We start from the raw sequence: 20,765 nt of genomic DNA on the forward strand, positions 1-20,765 counted from the left end.
ATCAATTGGCAGATGGAAATATATAACTCATATTGACCTTGCTGAGAATTGGGTTTATCGCGTTGTCGTACACCATATGGTTACAATATCATCTGACGTTTAAAACTGCAAACAGTGAACAAAAAAAGAAAAATGGAAAACGGAAATAAAAAGTTGGGATTTCAAACCCAGAAAAGAAGCTGAAGAGGGTTTAAGCGCAGTGAACACTCTCTGCAATGGAGACCTTGAAACACTTTGGCATTGGCTTCTCCACTCCAAGTCTTGTCCCTTTTCGACACCAAAGAAGACCTCAAAAGCTCAATCCCACCTGCTTCGCCAGCAAATGGGCGGAGCGCCTCCTCGCCGACTTTCAATTCCTCGGCGACTCCTCCTCCTCCTCCTCAGACCACCAAAACCACCATTCCCTATATTCAGCCACCGCCACTCTCGCTCCTCCTCATCTGCCTCCCCATATCGCTTCCCCTGAGCGCCACGTGTCCATCCCCATCGACTTCTACCAGGTTCTGGGCGCCCAGCAACATTTCCTCGGGGACGGTATAAGGAGAGCTTACGAGGCTAGGGCTTCCAAGCCACGGCAGTACGGCTTCACTCAAGAAGCATTGTTCAGCCGGAGGCAGATCCTTCTGGCCGCTTGCGAAACCCTAGCTGACCCTAGGTCCAGGAGAGAGTACAATCAAGGTCTTGCTGAAGACGAAGACGGAACCATACTCACCCAAGTTCCTTGGGACAAGGTTTAATTTTGTTGTTAGCACTCTTACTTTCAGTCCATAATTCACTTCTGCTTTGTTCTCTTTGGTTGCTGTGAGAATTTAGTGAAAAAATGAAAGAAATTGTTGAGAAATTAAGGGCACCATTTCAATTTTAGTTTTTAGTTTTCATTTGTCATTTTTTTTGCTAGAGTATGGAGGAAAATGAGAGTGAGAATTGGAGTGAGGATGAGATTGAGAGAGAGGGAGGAGTAACAAAAGTGAAAACAATTTCAAATAGATTTCAGTTTTTAGTTTTTGTTTTCACTTTTGTTACTCCTCCCTCCCATCCTCTCCTCTCATCTTCCCTCTCAATCCCATCTCCACTCTCATTCTCACTCCCATTCTCCCTCTTTTTCCTCTATATTCAAGCACAAAAAATGAAAAATGAAAACTAAAAACTAAAATTGAAATGGTTATCAAATGAGCCCTAAGAGCATGTGGTTTTAAAGTTTAATTTTTTAAATTTGTTTCATCCACATTACTGCGTTTTCTAAGTAAACAAACAGAAAAATGTGGTATTCACTCATGTTGAGCTATTTGTAGGTTCCCGGAGCTCTGTGTGTGTTGCAAGAAGCTGGAAAGACTGAGCTTGTTCTTCAAATTGGGGAGAGTTTGCTAAGGGAGAGGCTGCCCAAGTCATTCAAGCAAGATGTCGTTTTGGTGATGGCACTTGCTTACGTTGACATGTCCAGGGATGCAATGGAATTAACCCCACCTGATTTTATTCGAGGTTGTGAAGTGCTGGAGAGGGCTTTGAAGCTCTTGCAGGTAATTTCTTCATCAGCAAGTTCTCTAAGTTCTTAATTTTTTGTACCTATTACTAAGTGGCTTTTTATGCACGATGAGGTTAAGATGCATAAGATGATAATTGTTTCAGTTGCATTACATCCTTTCGTGCTTCATTAAGACTGATCTTCTACATGTAGGAGGAAGGTGCCAGTAGCCTTGCACCTGATCTTCAAGCACAAATTGACGAGACACTGGAAGAGATCACCCCACGCTGCATTTTGGAACTTCTAGCCTTACCCCTTGGTGATGAGTACCGATCAAGAAGGGAAGAGGGCCTCCACGGTGTGCGCAACATATTGTGGTCTGTTGGAGGAGGAGGAGCAGTTGCAATTGCTGGGGGATTCACTCGTGAAAATTTCATGAACGAGGCCTTCTTGCATATGACTGCAGCTGAGCAGGTAGCTCCCTTATTACTGTCAATTCTTATATGCTCAATCATCTAATCTCTTTTCTCTTTCTAACTTTTTTTCTGTGTTTTTTCTCTCTTAAAAGGTTGATTTATTTGTAGCTACCCCCAGTAATATCCCAGCAGAAAGCTTTGAAGTTTATGGGGTGGCTCTTGCGCTTGTTGCTCAAGCCTTTGTTGGTAAAAAACCTCATCACATTCAAGATGCTGATAACCTATTCCAGAAACTTCAGCAGTCTAAAGTAACAGCTGTGGGACATTCTCTCGACAACTATATAACCAAAGAAAACAGTGAGATAGACTTTGCTTTGGAGAGGGGACTCTGTTCACTTCTTCTAGGGGACCTTGATGACAGTCGTTCATGGTTGGGCCTAGACAGTAATGATTCACCATATAGAAATCCATGTGTTGTAGACTTTGTCTTGGAGAACTCAAAGGATGACGATGACAATGACAATGATCTTCCTGGACTTTGCAAGCTATTGGAGACGTGGTTGATGGAGGTGGTATTCCCCAGGTTTAGAGACACCAAAGACATAGAGTTCCGACTGGGAGACTACTATGATGATCCTACAGTCTTGAGATACTTAGAAAGGCTGGATGGCACTAATGGTTCACCCTTAGCTGCTGCTGCAGCCATAGTGAGGATTGGAGCTGAGGCTACGGCAGTTCTTGATAATTTCAAGGCCAGTGCACTTCAGGCATTGCAGAAGGTGTTTCCTCTGGGTTACAGGGATGAGAATGTGCAACGTCAAGATGATCATGAGATGAATTATTCTCTTCTCCCTGTAGAAACTGGAGAGTCTCTGGAAGAATCTGATGGAGATGATTCTGTCCATGTAGCTGAGGTTTCTGGAAGAGATGATTCTGTTGGAATACGTGAAGAAGAATTGATTACTGACAAAATCAAAGATGCGAGTGTGAAGATTATGTGCGCTGGTGTGGTAATTGGACTAATGACGTTAGCTGGATTAAGGTATTTACCTGCTAGGAAGGGTTCATCCAATCTGCACAAAGAACTTAGTTCAGTGACTGCATCTGATGTTGCAAGTGCAGGTATGATTTTAACCATGCATTAGACTATTTATAAAACAACTAACAAAGCCTTCTTTCCACCTACGAAGGTCTGAAACATTGATATTTTTGGTCTCTTGGCTTTTTCTACTTCCACATGTTTGATTTTGATGAAACATGTTATTTCACTCGATCGAAAAAGTCCCTTGTAATTTTTCACCAGCTTTTGTTAAAGAGCTTTTATGAATCTTCTGATAGCTAGCAGTACTGACATATTTCTGATTTCCTTTGGGTCAATCCATTTCACAGCATAAGCATACATTTTTACAGCTAATGCATGATTGAGATGGAAAATTAATGCATATGACCATGCAGGGCTACCAGGTGTTGAGAAATCTGCAGAGGAATTACCCAAAATGGATGCAAGAATTGCAGAAGGTCTAGTTCGCAAATGGCAGAACATAAAATCTCAGGCTTTCGGGCCTAATCATTCTGTGGAAAGCCTGTCTGAGGTAAGAAATTCGGTAGTTTTGTGGATGAAAAACCATATCATCGAGCTTGTTACCAGCCATAATGCTTGTCCTGACATTGCAAAAACTGCCAGGTTTTGGACGGTGAGATGTTGAAGATATGGACAGATCGCGCGACTGAGATTGCACAGCTTAATTGGTCCTATGACTACACCCTGTTGAACTTGAGCATTGACAGTGTGACTGTATCGCTAGATGGGCAGCGTGCTGTGGTGGAAGCAACTCTGGAAGAGTTGGCCCAGTTAACTGATGTCCTCCATCCAGAGCACAATGCCTCAAACAACAGAACGTACACCACCAGATATGAGATGTCTTGTTCGAGCTCAGGATGGAAAATCAGTGAAGGAGCTGTCCTCCAATCATAAACAAATTATGTAAAATATGAAGATACTCGTGTAAATGCCATCTTTTTTTTTTCTTTTTCCTGCCTTTACTTGTATTATGCCCGCACTCATAGTGGATGAATATTTTTTAAACAAAAATTTTATGAGAATTATATAGTAAATGATCACTAGTTTTTAATTTTTTTTTTCCTCCAACTTACATTGCGCAAAAGGCGTTAACAATGGAAAGGTATCAAAGAATTATGGTAAAATTGCAGACTGCCGTTTAGTTTACAATGGAGTATCTCCATTCGAGCTGCGCTGAGCTGAAGTGGGGCACAATTGTATGTACAAAAAATGGTTTCTACGGTCACCTTGTCTAACTGGAACACTCGCAAATTCTATAGAGTAGACATGGAGTCTCTCCAGATGGAGGATTTCTTGTTTATGGGTCGGGATAAGAAGCTGAGTCCAAGAATCTCCTTGGGAGCCTCAAGTGGCTCAACAAGCCCCACCAACTTTGCCACAAGGGCTGCACTCTCCCTTATATGGCCTATGTCCATTGTGCTCGTCCATAGCAAGTTCGCTAACTGCAGGCTCCTCTGCTTTGTGTTCAGCCTAATGCCCCACTTCTGGTAGAGCCTTTCTTTTTCCTTCTTTGATGTGAACCTCTTGTGCACTTTCTTACTCAGCATTTCTCTCTCCCGCTTAAGAACCTTCATACTGTTTGTTTCCCATTGAAAATGAAGAAAACCAAAATAAGTTAGGTGGCGTTTAATATCTTATTCAAGTGGGGAATTCAAAAACTTGGATTTTTTTTTTAACCGAGTTTGAAAATCCATTTTTTAAGATTCATATTTCCCGCTGAAAATGGTTAGGCTGAAAATATGAAAATTACAAATGTGGTGCATGTTGTGTTGCCATGCATGTCCCTTGTGTGTTTGTGTGTTGTTGCAATCCGAAACACTACCTTGCAGCTGGTGTGAGAGCTTGACGAACTTTAAGATTGCTTCCCTCGGAGAAAGTGTCCTTGAGAATGGTCAACCTTCTGAGCTCTACCTCCAAGTAGAGAAAGTCAGAGGGATCACCTTTGTAAAGGAGGAAGAAATGGGCTCTGTGAACCAATGGCACAAAGCAAGCATCCCAGAGTTCAATTATTAGTCCCCTCTGTGTCTCAAAATCAAGGCGCCAATTGGAATGGGTTCTCAAAGCACAATGCCTTGTATCCATACGACCATGCCTCCTCCATGCTGCTCCTCTTTGTACCTGTCACCAATAACTACCCATGACAAAAGTTCGTGTCTCTGGGAGATAGAATGAGAGAGAAAGAGGGAGATTATTACCTCGTACTTGTCTTCATTTTGTTCCTCATCAAAATTGAGAACACTAACGTTATCCTCTATATCAGACTCTGAAACGTTGGGGATAACTTTCCAGGCCACTGGAGCACTCAAAACAGAAGCTAACTGAGAACTCGCTCTGGATGAGTTACCTACTTCGGAAGTTTGCTTTGATTTATGAAATAGCTTCCACCTCAAGCCTCTTGAACTTCTAGGCAAGTCTTCAACAATGCCCTCTGCACCAGTTGACTCCCTGCTTTCCTCTGTCTCCATGTGAACACTCAACAGAGAATCTTGATCAGAATCTTTTCTGGGTAACTTTCCACTGTGGCCACCATACTTGGATCGAGAAGTATCCCCCCGATGGACTTTTGGCTTTTTGTTAGGAAAGTCCTGCTTTATAATAGCCTCTGCGTCAGGATGATCTCTGGTGCCACTGCCATCTGTGTCCAAGGGACCACTCAGACCAGAAGTTGGAAAATCTTCCCTGGATAAATTTCTACTGTGGGCACCTTGCCTTGATCTGGAGGGCCACCGTGGAAAGCCTTCAGCAAGTGTTGCGTTCTCGTTTTGTTCTGCCTCATTAGATGCAAAAGAAGATGGACTCATGACAACTGCCCTGCAACTTCGACTTCTGGACATACCCAAGCTTATAGAGCTAGATTCAGAGGAAGAAGGAGATTGTCCTATGGGGGCAAGAGTGACAAGGTTGTTAATTGTCCTTTGCAGTTCCTGAATTTTTAGCCGCATCGCTTCATACTCTGCATTAACATGATTCAGCTCCTTATCTCCCGTCTGTGAGGATGAAGCTGCAACTTCCTGCATGGGTATTGTCTGTGAGGATGAAGGCACATCTTCATGCATGAGAACTTCAGAACCAGGTAAAAACGAATCAAAAGTGTTCTGGTCCATGCTTGATATGCATCTAATTTCCTTGCAGCTAGCTTCAGATTCCGTACTAGATGCTTCTGCACGACATCTTTGTGCAATATCTTCAGATTCTGCGTGACATCTTTGTGCAATATCTTCAGATTCTGCGTGACATCTTTGCGCAATATCTTCAGGGTCTGCATGACATCTTTGTGTAATATCTTTAGGTTCTGTATGAGAAGTTTGTGCAAAATGTTCAGACTCTGCAAGAGATTTTTGTGCAATATCCTCCCAACCCTGGCATGGATCAACCCCATCAAACTGTGGAGTACTACTGTCCAGCAGAAAGAATTCATCAGAACTCTCAGAAAGCTGCCGGTTGTGCTTGCTGGAATTAGGTAAGCTAGGTCTATCAGTAATATCAGATGATTTGTATGCCTTTACACCCATGTCTAATGACTCCTCCGATCCTGAATTTTCACCTATTCTTGGAGCTCGGCCCTCTCCAACTGATTGTAACAAATTCTGAACCCGAGATTGGGCAAGATCACGTTGACGGGTCAATTCTTTTATCTCTTTATCCATCTGCATAAAATCACATTTAAAAAGATGGCATGTGAAAACAAATCTGACTGAAATAGATGATTCCAGAAAATCCTGGGAAACAAGATCTCCGACCTAAATCCAATAAAGTATAATACAACAGTAAATTCATCCCTCAGGATATAAATCTCTATCAGAAAATATTCTTTGTCTTTTTCTGTATAAGTTAGCAAAATTGTGTATATATGAGTCATAGAAGTCTCATCACCTGTTCAAGCAGAAGTTCTTTCTCTTGCATTGACTTTGATGTTAAGCTCGTCAATGCACCTTCCATTTTTGCTAGTTCTTTCTGCAATTGCTTTACTAAGGCCTTATCTGATGTTACTACATTGACCTTTGCATTAGTACTCACCTCTTTTGCACAACTTGCAAAGAACAGGGTGTTTTTTGATTGCTCAACATGACTTCGTGCAGGACTCATAGTGCAAATGATGGCTGTCCTGGCATTGCCTCCCAAAGAATTTTGTAGTATGCGTGTTAGTTTAGAGTCTCTGTAAGGTACGTGTCCATTTCTTCCCTTGCTGTATCCATTGATGACATCAAATTGATTAAGGAAACAGAAAGTAGTTAAATAAGGTTAGATAACAAAAGAGAAGTTTCAATACGCTATACAAAGCACCCCAAAGAAAACAAGTTGCTAGATATATAGACATGAAGCTGAGTGTACATTTATACAATAAGCCCTTCTCTGGGGTATATGGAAAAACTATTGAACCTTAATTTGCGAATTACACCTCCCAGGGTCAGTAAACTTCGATTTATGTGGCAACCTTCTTTCAATCTTGCACCAGCTGATAATGCCTGAGAAACACGCTCGCTGCCCGCAAGGTCAACAAAATTCTGCACAAAGAGTCTCATTTCTTATTCCTAATAATACCATTCTATTATATCCTTGTGAAGGAAATTTTCTTCGCTAAGGCAAGTAAGTACTTCCATACCACAGTAGCTGCTAGTGTGCTTGAACTTTCAATGCCTAGATATTCTCGAGCAGAACTTTCAATTGTCTGTTGGATCCATTATTCAATAAAAGAAGAAATTACAAACAAGTTCTCATGTCAAATAAGAAAGCAACTGTTTTAGTGAAAAGCATACCAGTCGCAAAATCTGATGAGATCTGGAGCTAGTTTCATTCAAAGAGGTCTCTCCTATCTTCCTTTGAGCTGCAAGAATTAAGTACCACATTTAAGAATATACTTTCCATCTAATGAAAATAGAACTAACATAAGTTCCGTATAATCCTGTGAGACAAAACTAACGCAAATGCCTTTACCTTCGCAGATGGAAAGAAGTTCCTGCAGGTGGTTCTGGTCTCTCAAAATCTCCTCTGAAAGTTTCTCGATAACAGTCCCTTTCTATTGGAGTAGCATTATTAGAGAAACTTCTGATCAGTCATCTGAATTATGTTTTATATGAACATGTGTCTGTGTGTGAGCGCACACTCGAGCGCATGCACGCTGATTATGAAAGGAATACATTATTCACCTCTGGGTCGTCTAGTAGCCTAAGTGGACCACTGTCAGAGCTGAGGAGGTCTTTGACAGCTTCATTATAGATCTCCATGGCAGAGAACTTCAACACAAACTCCTTATCACTATGCTGAAACACAATAAAGATTCAAATTATGCCAGGGTCAGAAAAAACAGTCAACTTGATATAAATTGCAATTGAAGATTCTAGATATTATCACTTACTTGCTCAATGTAATCATATATATCCGTAATTGCATAATCTGTAATCCCCTTCATAGTGTATGTTTTTCCACTGCTTGTTTGTCCATAGGCAAAAATGGTGGCTGGACATAATATGTATATGTTTCAGTAAACTAAGATTCTTATTACAATCTAAATATTAGAAAACAAGGATTAGAAGATTGCTCACAGTTGATGCCGTTGATGGCTGAAAGAGCAACCTCTTTAGCTCCCTCATCATACACCTTCCTAGTGGGACATTCCCATCCAAATACTCTGTCTATCCCCAATACATTGACCAGAAAAGGACATGAAAACAGCGTTCAGGGTCTTCAAATATTAAGAAAAATCACTTCAAAAAATGCACATGGTACCAAAAGAAAATTTCAATTCTTAACCAGAAGAATATGAAATTTCAATTCTTTACCAAAAGAATAAGCAGAGGGAGACATGGGGCGATCAGGGTGGCTACTGTTGTACATGACGGTGTTATTTTTGACGCACCAATCTGAAACATCGTTCTTGGTCTTTTCCTTTTGATTCAATGGTCTCAACCTAACCGAAACAAGAATTTTCTCTTCCTTCATAGGCTGCTGCTCCAGAGCCATCGCCTCTCAAATTTCCCTTCTGCTAACAACAAAACCCAGGTATCTTTGCGAACGGAAAAATAATAATAATAATAACCACAGAAACTTCAAAGTCCTCCAATTTTTCTCTCTCACAGAGTGCCTAGGACAAACGTCAACGCATTTGAAAACGGGAGCGTTCACTGATGAATTTCTACATCGTTCCCAAGGTGGACCGCCATTCGAATTTCTGTCTGAAGTCTCCCAAATGCAGGTTGAATGAATTTAGAAAATGAATTTTCAAATTATTATTCGAATCGTATCATATATTGCCGTCTTTTCAGCTCCAAAAGGCTTCCATTTCTAACAATCAATGTCCTGTACGAAACAATAAGAGCAATAAAAAGATTCGAGCTTCAATTTCGAAAGGGTAATAAAATCACAGAAAATTCCACAAAACTTTAGAAATCTGCAGATTGTCTCACCGTGTGCAGCTCGCAGTCCAAGTCAAAGACACAATGCCAACTAAGTACAGCAGCAGCAACAACAACACGGAAATTCAAGGCAAATTAGACAACAAAAACAAATTCTATATCAAAGAAACGGAAGACGGAACGGCCAAAACGTCGGGGATAATTGAGCGGAAACTCAAATTCGAATATCGGAGTTATTTTGGCCGAACCGTAAAACCAGAGGGTTCTGGCCTTGTGGAAATGAAGCCAAGAGAGAAGGAAAAGCAACGGCGCAAAACCGTTGCCTCCCTCTCTCTCGCTCTTACTTGGATTACTTCCTACCTCTGGTATACAACCGCCAAAATCTAACAAATATGTCTTAAAAACGAAGTCCAGCTTACTATTTTGACCTTCAACTTGCTGCAATTAACGCCCCCGACAGATTAGAGCTTCGCTGTCACAGACTTTTTGTTGACTGTATATGTTACCGTTAGCCAAGTAAAAATAAAATAAAATAAATAAATATTCCTCATCTTTCGTAGACGGGCCTCTTGTTGTGTGTTTATAGCCAGGCTTATAATGTTGGACGACTAAATGGATCACGTAATTGGGCTACGACCGAGCCCGATTCACCACCAATAGATAGGTGCAAGAGTTTTTAGGTTTAGGAGCATCCATAATGGATTCCTTAACTACTGTCTTACATAAAATTTAGAGAGGAAGTGAGAAAACCCACCTTCAATTATGCTTCCTATCCAACTTCTAAAATAGGGAGACCTTTAGGAGCTCCTAAATCTAAGGAGAGAGAAAAGACTCCTGGTGGTTCCCTATAATTAAATGCTACTTTACTTTAAAGCTATTTTAAATATTTACTTCATGCTAACTATTTTTTATTATTATTTTATATGAAGAGGGAGCATTTATGCTAAACCAAAAAAAGAAATAAATCATTTATGATTCCCTAAATTAAAGAGCATGGTTGGAGTTGAAATTTTATAAGGAGCTCCTAAAATAGTTTTCTAAAGTGTTTTTAGCTAAATTTTAACCAAAAAAATAAGGAACATGATTGTGGATGCTCTAATGGTCCCAACTCTTTGACCCGATTCGCATTTTGGTCCCTTAATTTCCCAAATCGTTCTTGTGGTCCTTCAACTTCACTTCCGTAAGGACAAATGGTTATGCCGTCACTTTTGTTATATTTTCTGTTAAATGCAAGGGCAAAATAGTATTTTTGTATTATTTTTAATTTTCACCATCTAAATATTCATTTCACCCAAAAAATAAAAATAAAAACTAAAAACCCTTCTTTATATCCTCACCATTGGATGTTTAAAAGAGTATAGGCTATACTATTTAAATATATTGGAATATACATTGAAGGATCGGAAATGATGATTTCAGGCCTGCAATTGAGGCCAACTAGTTATCGTCGACAGATTGTGTTGCAAAATCCCCAAATCTATTCGACCAAATATAAAATCCTTCTTCAAAACTTCGTCGCGTGCCATAGCCACCATGGGACCTATGTTAGATGAGTAACAATAGATGGGAAATGCACTACCATGCTCCCAATTTGTCCAAAAGTAGGTATATACTAGCTTCTAAACTAGAAAATTTGTGCCTTTTATATCTAAGTCGTTTAAAAGATCGTATCTTTTTACTTTTATTTTCCAAATATACAAGTTCCCCTTGATTTGGTTTGCTTCTTCTTGTTGTTATTTTGGCTATGCTTTATGTGATATAAATTCAATAATTTATTAGAATCATGAAATTAAAGAAAGATTATCCTGTAACACTTCTCATAGCAATGGCGGAGCCATGAAATTAAAGAAAGAAAATTAAATTAAAAATGTTCGAATTGATTAAATCGATAAGTGAGTTTTTAGATGACCTATGCCCTTAAATCAGGCCCCACTATAGAATTAATGCGAATATGACAATATTCTTACCGATCGTGACTCAAATATTGTTTTTTTTTATACGACATTATGAGGATTCAAGTTTGATCATTTCTTGACATGATGAATATGGCACAAGGAGTATCACATATAATAGACAAATTAAGTTAGTCATTAGTGTTAAACATAAATATTTCAAACTTGGTATGAAAAAGTCGTTTAATTATAATATCTACCAACAGGGTTTAAATCATTGGAAAATGGTTTTGACTTACAGACTAGTGGTTTCAGGTTTAAACCACCATGACACCTTAGTAATGTGTGTAAAATCATCCCTCCCCCTTATAGTTTAGATTATCGTTTGTATTTAAATAATATTTGTTTTTCTTTGGTTTTTTTTTTAATAAAGAAATTGTATAAATCATTGAATCATAGGTTCAAATTTTATAGTTTTGCCTTTGTTATTTATAATAAGGGGTATTTTAGAGTGTGAGGGCTTTTTCGTTCCGGCAGCTACGGATGGCCCTGGGCTGCTGTAAAGAGCGAATAGGTGGAATTGCCCCTGTGTCTGAGTTCAAAAATCAGGCCCTAAGAGTGCTTCGACAGGTTCGTGGAGCCTTAGGAAACACATTGACTTCCTTCACCAACAAAACTAACAGTTGCTTACAGATAAATATTTAGGCTTGGCATAAGAAGCTCGTGGCATGAGAGCTAAGCATTCGTGAGTTTAGCATGAGAGAGAATGGGAGAGAGAGCTTGGATGTCCTATGAGAAACAATCAAAGTAATGGGAGAAGGAATTTCGAGATAATTTATTGAGGGGAGAGAGGAAGAGATGACGAAGATGAATAGGTGGCTTGAGCAAGTTTCCGGCAGCTTGACGAAAGCTTTGTCAGGCTCTGGAATATTTTGCCAGAAGAGAAAAGGTGAAGCAATGGAAGAACAAAACTTGGAATCGAAGGGTTCCAGAGGTAAGAGATGATACTTGCTCTATCTAGATGTGTTTATGGAAGAGAGGGGAAGAAAATGGAATAATATAGATGAAATTGAAGCTTCCAGTAGAGAATGAGAATGCTTGCTCGCTCTGGAAGAGTTGTGGGAGAGAGAGGAAGAAGATGGAAGAACATAGCACGAAATTTTAGGATTCCAAAGGGGATGCTTGACTTCGATGAGTTGTTTTGCTGGGTAGAAGGTGCCTTCTTTTATAGGCACTGGAAGCCCCCAATTTTATTAAGTCTTCTCCTCCATTTTTCTTCACTTTCTTCCATTCAATCCTCTTTGGTGAAATCTCCCAAACCAAAGCACATAGGAGCAGAGCTTTTTGGGGTTCCAAGACTTTCCTGCGGTTGGACTCCTCCATCTGGGTGAGGCGCCTCTTACTTTCCTTCTTGTATTCCTACCAGAGCTTGCAGAGGAAAGAATGGGTAAAGGTGCTGGTCAAAAGGTGATTTACTTCTATTAGCACATGGGTTTGCTTAGTTTTGATGGTTTGGCTTCGATATGGTTTTAACAAAGATGCTGAATATTTCCACGATGTTGGATATTTTATAAGGTGCTGGGCTGAGCTATTTTATTTCCAGCAGCTTGTGAGTTTGCTTTGATTTCGTCAAGCTACTTGAAGCAGCCTATTTGCTTTGTTTTTTTGACAAGGTGCTGGATGTTTTGGCTGATGTGGGGGTTTTCCAAGTGTTGTGGGCCTTTTCTTAAGGTGATGGACTATAGAGTTTTCTCTCTCATGCTTACCCATATGTTTGGGCTCAAGGAATGGGTTTGAGTTTTGGTGCTCCCAAACAGTCCAAAACTTCCACTCCTTTGACCATCAATGAGCCTCGTGAATACTCGTAACCATCCATACCACAACCCGCTCAGTAAGCCCCAGGCATTCGCGTGGCTTGGGCCCACTTAATCTTGTAGCGTGACATGTTGCTTATTTGCTTGGCGTGGCACGTGTGCAAGCGCATATGACGAACTCTTGCGTATCCAAGTTGGATTTTTTCCCAAGTTAGGTGTCTTACTGGGCTAGAAATATATTTGACTCCAGCCTTGGATTTTTTGGGCCTCAATATAGAGAAAAGTAAAATTACAAAGTACCCATTGACATAGCATCCTAAATAATATCCGGAGAATTATGATATTGTGAGAACTACAATTACATCAATAGATAATATAAGGAGTTAATCTATATGCTACAAAATTGACTTTTCTAAAACCATGACAAAAAATTATCAAGCAAGGCTCAAAAATCATCAAACAAAAGCTCAAAATTGCATCAAGTAACAATTTATAGTTTTGTTAGTATTATGATCAAATGTGTTTTATTAAGTAATGCATAATTGATTGGGTTGGCTTAGAATAAGAAATCTTAAACTTTTTAATTAAAAAAATAAATTATAGCTTTAATTCAAAATATATGGCCACTAAGGGCACTTCCAGCAGTCAAACCCTTGCCATGGCAAGGGGGGGCTAAGGCTGACACTATTCATATGAATAGTGTCTGCCCTTGCAAAAAGTAAGTTGCACTTCCAGCAGTTGCCCGGGCAAAGGGCAAGTACTATTCAATGTTTTGTTTTTTTCACAAATTTGTTTACCTAAACAATTCATTTGGACAATATTTTCGGATAAAATTTTTGGGTTCGTACTTGTCAATACTTGAGTAAAAGTGAATAATAGTAGAAGTAGAAGAAAATGTATGAGGATTTGGTGTTGAAAGTGAAGAGTTTTGGGTATTTTTTTTAAAAAAAATTTTGATTTTTTGGGTATAGAAAAAAATTACAGAATTTTTGGGTATTTTTAAAAAAAAAAATTCGATTTTTTTTCATTTTTTTATTGCACAAAAATTGGCTGCCGTTGGATTGGAGGAAAAATTCTGATCGGAGAGCTCAGAACGCGACACTTGTCAGAGTGCTGTTGGCGGCACTGTAGCATCATTGTGGCAGATGACGTCAGCAGCCTTCGGGCCTGCCCAGGCAGGTGGACCCCAGTAGTTGCCCGGGCTGGACTTTGCTGCTGGAAATGGGTTTTGGAGTTTTACCCCCCCAGCCCTTGCCTAGGTGATCGGTTCATAATTGTATATCATTTTGTACCCTTCTAACTTATGATTTGGTTATGTTTTTGAGTTAAACTTGTGCTTTTAATCCTTTTTGTGTTTATCTTTCAGTTAATTGACATTTAGGTAACAATGATGACTTTGGATAGGAAATGATGCAATCCATGCATGTTAAGGCTTGATTTGGGTGAATGGAAGAAGGGCTTAAAGACAAACACATTTTGGCTACAACTCCTTTCCAGCCCAATTTCGTAGGTCAGCTTCTTGGCCTTGGATCAGCATGCTATGGGGCTTGGATGAGGTGAAGATCTTCATGAAACTTGTTCCAATGGGTGTCTAGTACAACATATCCAAATTTCAGCCCAATTGGACATTTGTGGAGTGCTCAGCCCGCCCAACACTCAACCCTGCTCAGGAGGATTTGCAGCTGCCAGCTTTGTCATGTGCCTCCATGTGCCTCACCCATGCTGCAACTGACTTTGGATCCAACATAATGAGTGAAGTGGGGAGGCATTCCAGCTATGAAAGTCTAAAGGATCAAGTTGGTACATGCTGGAGTTATTATAGAGAAAGCATGTGCATGCATGTAAAGCATAAATGAAATGAAGTCAATTCCAGTCTCTGTTCGGCAGCCAAATTGCAAGGCCCAAAACGCATACTTCTACTACTCCGATGGGAATACTTTCTTCATAGAAGTTGTTCCAATGGGTGTCTACTATAACATATCTAAATTTGAGCCCCATTGGATAAGTTTTGAAACCTCTGGCCTTCCTACACCAAGTCTGGTTCAGAAGACTCGTTTTTGTTCAACAACCAAAAGAAGACCACATGGGTTGGCAGCAAAAGGCAGCCACAATTGATCACCTTTGATCCCATGTGAAGAAAGCTTGAGGTGCAGCAAAAGAAGTATGGGATGGGATTGATTCCAACCACACTAACATAGACAAGATGAAGTGGGAGTTATGGGTTGTATTAAATGAGGAATGGTGGTGTTGGATTTCATCATGATGTTCCTCCCTCTTAGCCCTATAAATAGAGGAGTCTTCAAGCTACAAAATTCACTTCAGCCATCCTCCACACTTCCATCATCCAGAAATCATCCTCATACATTCCCACAACCCCAAACACTCAAGCAATCAACCCAATACTCTAAACTGCCCCAAAATCACCAAAACAGCTCCAGAAAACCTCCCTTCCATTTCCCTACGAATTTCCTCTTTCTCAGCCATCACCACTCACTCAAGCTCATCTCAAATCACCTCCATATCCTTCATACATCCTTCTAGACGTGGAGAAGCTCTTGGAGAAGCATTGGACACTACAAGAACTTCATAAAAGGGTTTTTCTACTCTTATGGCATTCATTATGTTTTCCCATTTCTATTTTAGTTTCTTTTCCATTATGAGTAGCTAAATCCATAACTAGGGCTTCGATGTAACCTAACATGAATATTCTGGGTTTATAAGTTTGGAGTTTCAAGTTTGATTCATGATTCATGTTCTTATTCATTATGCTTATAAGTTAACATGCTTGTTTGAATGATTGATCACCATTAGAACTTGTTTGTTAACTATCTTGGTTTGAATTAAGAGTAGACACCATGCTTTAATTCGAATTGAACTATGAATAGGAAGAGTATGTATGGACATTCGACAACAGGGATTAGATACATGCTTGGTTGTTTAAATTGTTCTTCTATGCTTAATGGGTTCCTAATGCTTAATTTTAGGTTAGACAACAAATGATCAAATTAGGGAATTAGGAACACAAGGTTAGGACCAAACACCATGGCCTAATCATACTTTAACTAGAATCAATCTTTGAATCTGAATTAGACTTGTTACTTGACTCCATATAACCCAGAATTGAATTGTTATGGTGATTCGAATGCCCTAGTCTCCAAATCTGTTTTCCAACTCTTAAAACCACTCTTTGTTACACTTGTTTATTTGCTTTCATTTGCAATTTCAGTTTGCTCACTTCCTTTCACAATCACAATCACTCTCACTTTAATTTCTGTTTTAGACTTAACTTCCTAACTTCTTGAATTCGGTAATCTACGTACATAACTAATTTGAACTTCTCAGTCTTCGTGGGTACGACCTCGTACTTGTCTTGCTATATTACTAATTGCCCCGTACAATTGCGAGTTAACATAATAATTAACAACACTAGGGGGCTGCTGGAAGTGCTCTAATAATATTCCAGATTAATTAACAATGGATTGAGTTAGTACCATCGTATAACTAAAAAGATGGCAGTCTAGAAATTGAATAATATTCAACACATGCACAAAGTGACACGAAGCAAACGCAAAAATAGAACAACACCAGCACGATCCGGCTAAGTATACAAATGGCCACCTCTATCTAGGGCACACTGATCAATCGCCGAGCCAGCTGGACAACAATCTTTCTTCTTTATGTAAAGCTGGCGATACCTAAGCCTAAGTGCCAACAAAATACAAATGTATATACTTTAAACAAAAAAGAAATTTAAAAAATAGCCCCACTAGGGCCACGTGGCCCACCACCACCCATCATCATCATTCATCATTCATTCATGAGAAGCAAGCAAGGAGTGAGAACCAGTTAATAAAAATAAAATTTTAAAAAAAAACAATGGTCGTCTCGTCTCTCTCTCTCTTCTATTTTTTCTTTTCCCTGGTTTCACTTTTGGCTTATCCAGCCCGATGGCTCAGATCCAATGAAAACCAACAGGAAAACAGTTGGTACCCCCACCCCCCCACCCAACCCAAATGAAAATGAAAATGAAATGAGAACAAGAAGAAGCCCCCTCATCTCATTAATCACATAACATCATTTATAGTCTCATTAAGGATTCAAACCCCAGATTAATTTATTTTTTTAGCTAAGCCCCCTCCCTTCTACCTTCTCTTTTTGGTCCCTCACTCACTTTCCATTTATACCAATTACCTTTACATTAATTTACACCTGTATCACTCATCTTCTTCTTCTTCTTCTTCTTCTTTTCAAACCCTACAAAGTTAAAAGCTGAAATTAAAATTTGGGACAAGGGTATAATGACAACGAGAGGGAGCAGATCAGAGAAGGTCAAGAGGATTTTCCACCAATTCGATGAAAACCATGACGGAGGTCTCAACAGAGACGAAATGGCCGCGCTCGTTGTGGCGGTAAACCCTAGGGTCAAGTTCAGCGACGAGCAGATCAATGCCATTCTCGACGAGGTCTTCCGGACCTACGGTGACTTCATCGACGGCGAGAAAGGCCTCACCTATGAGGGCCTCTTGCGGACCTATGACGACGGTGCAGGTGACGTGGACCGTGACTTCGACGCGCTCGGTTTGGAGCTCACCTTGGACGAGACCAAAGCTTCCATGGCCTCCGAGGCCTCGTCGTCCTCGATAGTCGACGAACGCCTCGTTGAGTCGCAAAAGAAGCAGAGAACGGCGGCCTGGGCGGTGTCACCCAACCACGGGATCGTGTTCGACGACACGTGGAAGATTGTCGACGATTTAGAGATTTTGGTGAAGAGGTTGAAGGCGAAGCAAGCCAAAGATGGGAAATTGAAAGCCGACAATATCGATGCTTTTTCCGACGCCGGGTGGTCTAGAGAATTGGGACCTTCTTCAGAGATTTCGGATAAAAGGGTATTTTGGGAAGAGTCTGGGCACGAGTATGCTGCGTTCGTTAAAGAATTGGGGGTGTTAAGGAGCCGAGCAGACGGAGCAAGGTCACGTGAGCAGGCCTTCGATGGTCACATGGCGATTGGGAGGGTTCTGTATGAGCACCAGTTGTTCAAAGAGGCGTTGGTGAGTTTCAAGAGGGCTTGTGAGTTGCAACCTGTGGATGTGAGGCCACATTTCAGAGCTGGGAACTGCTTGTATGTTCTTGGCAGATACAAAGAGGCTAAAGATGAGTTTTTGTTGGCGCTCGAGGCAGCGGAGGCCGGTGGGAACCAGTGGGCTTATTTGCTTCCACAGATTTATGTGAATCTCGGGATTGCGCTTGAAGGTGAAGGTATGGTTTTAAGTGCTTGTGAGTATTATAGAGAAGCTGCAATTCTTTGTCCAACTCATTTTAGAGCTTTGAAACTTTTGGGTAGTGCTCTTTTTGGGGTTGGGGAATATAGAGCGGCTGTCAAGGCCTTGGAGGAGGCCATTTTTATGAAACCGGACTATGCCGATGCGCATTGTGATTTGGCTTCGGCTTTGCATGCCATGGGTGACGATGATAAGGCAATTGTGATTTTTCAGAAAGCCATTGATTTGAAACCTGGTCATGTAGATGCTTTGTACAATTTGGGTGGGCTTTATATGGACGCGGGTAGATTTCCGAGAGCTTCTGAGATGTATACTAGGGTTTTAGCTGTGTGGCCCAACCATTGGCGTGCTCAGCTTAACAAGGCTGTGTCCTTGTTAGGAGCTCGGGAAACTGAGGAAGCGAAGAAGGCTTTGAAGGAAGCATTGAAAATGACCAACAGGGTTGAATTGCATGATGCCATTGCACATTTGAAGCAGCTGCAGAAGAAGAAGGTGAAGGGGAATGGGGGTGCCAATGGGGAGGGTTCTTTTGTCATTGTGGAACCTACAAAATTTAAGACGGTTGGGGAGAGAACTACATTGAGGCAAGACTTGGCCAATGCACTTGAGATTAGGGCCTTTCAGAGGATTACCAGGTTGAGTCGTTGTGATGTGGAGTTGCTTAAGAAGGAAATGAATGATGGTGAAGTACCTGTTTCGTACTCTGGTACTGGTGTTCCTCAGAGATCCATACGCAAGCCTAACTTGGAAGAAATTCTCCGCAGGTTACTTGATTTCCTAAAACCGGAGACTTTTCAAGGAGCTGTTAAAGCCATAAACGAGAGGATACTCACTGTCTTTGATGATACGGGCTCAGGCAGAGTGGACTTGGGCATGTTTTTTGCTGTTCTGGCTCCTATTTGCAGTGGTCCGCCTGAAAAGCGCAAACGAGTTGCATTTGATGCGCTCTTGTGGCGTCCTGTGAACGAAGGTGGTGGTGCTCAGATAAGAAAAGCCGATGCCACAAAATATATCAAACTGTTGAGAGCCATATATGTTCCTTCCCATGGGGTTAGTGAGATACTGGAACTCCATGGAGAAGATCTTTCCATGATGTCTTTCACAGAGTTTCTAGTCATGTTTGATGACACAGATTGGGGTTTTGGTATCATGTCCACGTTGTTGAAGCTTGAAACTGGGGACAGGAACCGCCACGGCAACCGTGTCTGCTCGGTCTGCCGCTATCCGATTATTGGGTCCCGTTTTAAGGAGATAAAATCTCATTTCAGTTTGTGTAATCAATGCTACAGCGAGGGAAAGGTGCCTCCTGCCCATAAGCAGGAAGAGTACAAATTCAGAGAATATGGAAGTGAGGCTGAAGCCATGAAAGACAAGTGCAAGTGCTTCACATTGCAATCCCATAGTGACCCATAGCTATAGACTTTATTTTTGTGTATTCTGTATAATTCCTTCTTCATAATCGTAGTTGTTCAGTGTGAAATATATAGATCATGAATGTGTTCTGCGGGCATTATGCCCTTGTATAATACATTGTTCCCCATCGGTGTTTCTGATGTCTCTCTGCCATATCATCTCTGTATAACGTTGCTTCTCTTTTCCAACACTCAGATGTTGTATGGTTCGGTACGGTTCACTGTCCTCTCCTCTGTATAGAAAGAGAGGGGTGTTTCTTGTATTCTTTCGTCTTTTGGGAGGCTCTTTAATTGCATAATGATCGATATTTGTTCTTGTACTTTGAGTTCTGTCGGAGGTGGCATTTTGTTGCACGATGCTATTTTTCTTCTTTTTACACGTTGCTGCCCTGTTTATCATTGATTGTTAACTAATAATATTGATGGAAATAAAGAAACTTTTTACCTGTCTGACTAAAAGGATTGATTATTATATATTGAAACAACAATAAATATGCTGATCATTACTTTGTTCATCTTTATCCATCGTTTCTGTAGGTTTAACCAAGAAGTGAGGTCAACTACACGAGCCGTGATCTTGGGGACAAATCTCTTAAAAAAAATTTGGGTCTGAGAAGACTGGACCTTGTACCAATCAACTTTTCTTTAAATTCACTTAAAAGTCTTGTTCCCATTGATGACGGAATGAAAGGTACATCACATATTTCAAATATGCGGGCAAAAGGGCAATGATGACTTGGAAGAGAGAAAATCCTGTGCCATATACATTACATACACATATATGGTCTTAGTAAAGAAAGGAAATCGGCCAACTTATTAGGCTTTCCATTCTGTTTAAAGCACTACATGCATGCAAGAAGCATGGTAAGTCATCCATCGGGTGTGAGAAATAAAGAACCAATTTTGTTCAAACACAACCATACTTTCACATATTTTAGGATTTGTTGCTGACGGTTGCCATATGCATCTTTGAGTTCGAGAGTTGGAAATTCAAAAACCATAACCTGCACTGCAGCATAGAGTTTTTAGGGGTTGGATTTGCAGCTAGCCTAAAAT

At 40.5% G+C, this 20,765-nt stretch overlaps 3 protein-coding genes across 5 annotated transcripts; 2 read left to right on the top strand and 1 right to left on the bottom strand.

Annotated features, from left to right (window-relative positions):
* The first annotated feature begins 115 nt into the window (after window positions 1–115).
* Window positions 116–4,010, top strand: ARC6 (Chaperone DnaJ-domain superfamily protein). The gene is made up of 6 exons (XM_021975845.2): window positions 116–731; window positions 1,293–1,517; window positions 1,676–1,936; window positions 2,031–3,000; window positions 3,334–3,470; window positions 3,563–4,010. Exons 1-6 carry the CDS (start codon window positions 216–218, stop codon window positions 3,851–3,853), a joined length of 2,400 nt encoding a protein of 799 aa, XP_021831537.2. The 5' UTR covers window positions 116–215; the 3' UTR covers window positions 3,854–4,010.
* A 52-nt stretch (window positions 4,011–4,062) lies between these two features.
* On the bottom strand, window positions 4,063–9,697 carry LOC110771530 (kinesin-like protein KIN-7E). Of its 3 annotated transcripts, XM_021975841.2 has the most exons (13): window positions 9,364–9,697; window positions 8,740–9,256; window positions 8,503–8,592; window positions 8,316–8,416; window positions 8,107–8,220; window positions 7,895–7,976; window positions 7,717–7,784; window positions 7,563–7,628; window positions 7,340–7,464; window positions 6,833–7,145; window positions 5,155–6,606; window positions 4,782–5,077; window positions 4,063–4,534 (listed from the first exon to the last, which is right to left on the bottom strand). In XM_021975841.2, exons 2-13 carry the CDS (start codon window positions 8,918–8,920, stop codon window positions 4,213–4,215), a joined length of 3,210 nt encoding a protein of 1,069 aa, XP_021831533.2. In that variant the 5' UTR covers window positions 8,921–9,256; window positions 9,364–9,697; the 3' UTR covers window positions 4,063–4,212. The 3 variants fall into 3 exon arrangements, with proteins under 3 accessions (XP_021831533.2, XP_021831534.2, XP_021831535.2); XM_021975842.2 differs by lacking the exon at window positions 9,364–9,697 and having other exon boundaries at window positions 8,503–8,642; window positions 8,740–8,881; XM_021975843.2 differs by lacking the exon at window positions 9,364–9,697 and having other exon boundaries at window positions 8,503–8,588; window positions 8,740–8,873.
* Window positions 9,698–16,878: 7,181 nt separating this feature from the next.
* LOC110771551 (putative TPR repeat-containing protein At1g05150) lies at window positions 16,879–19,854 on the top strand. The gene has a single exon (XM_021975868.2). The coding sequence runs from the start codon at window positions 17,317–17,319 to the stop codon at window positions 19,708–19,710; it is 2,394 nt and encodes a 797-aa protein (XP_021831560.1). The 5' UTR covers window positions 16,879–17,316; the 3' UTR covers window positions 19,711–19,854.
* Window positions 19,855–20,765: the final 911 nt, after the last annotated feature.

This window comes from Prunus avium, chromosome 1 (genome assembly GCF_965620075.1).
Source record: "Prunus avium chromosome 1, drPruAviu1.hap1.1, whole genome shotgun sequence".
NCBI lineage: Eukaryota > Viridiplantae > Streptophyta > Magnoliopsida > Rosales > Rosaceae > Prunus > Prunus avium.

Coding starts and splice junctions, on each gene's coding strand:
- ARC6 (XM_021975845.2), top strand. CDS start 216: ATGGAGACCTTGAAACACTTTGGCATTGGCTTCTCCACTCCAAGTCTT. Junction 732..1,292: donor CCCAAGTTCCTTGGGACAAG/GTTTAATTTTGT, acceptor AGCTATTTGTAG/GTTCCCGGAGCTCTGTGTGT. Junction 1,518..1,675: donor GGGCTTTGAAGCTCTTGCAG/GTAATTTCTTCA, acceptor TTCTACATGTAG/GAGGAAGGTGCCAGTAGCCT.
- LOC110771530 (XM_021975841.2), bottom strand. CDS start 8,920: ATGGCTCTGGAGCAGCAGCCTATGAAGGAAGAGAAAATTCTTGTTTCG. Junction 7,977..8,106: donor GGCTACTAGACGACCCAGAG/GTGAATAATGTA, acceptor CTACTCCAATAG/AAAGGGACTGTTATCGAGAA. Junction 4,535..4,781: donor GCTCTCACACCAGCTGCAAG/GTAGTGTTTCGG, acceptor GGAAACAAACAG/TATGAAGGTTCTTAAGCGGG.
- LOC110771551 (XM_021975868.2), top strand. CDS start 17,317: ATGACAACGAGAGGGAGCAGATCAGAGAAGGTCAAGAGGATTTTCCAC.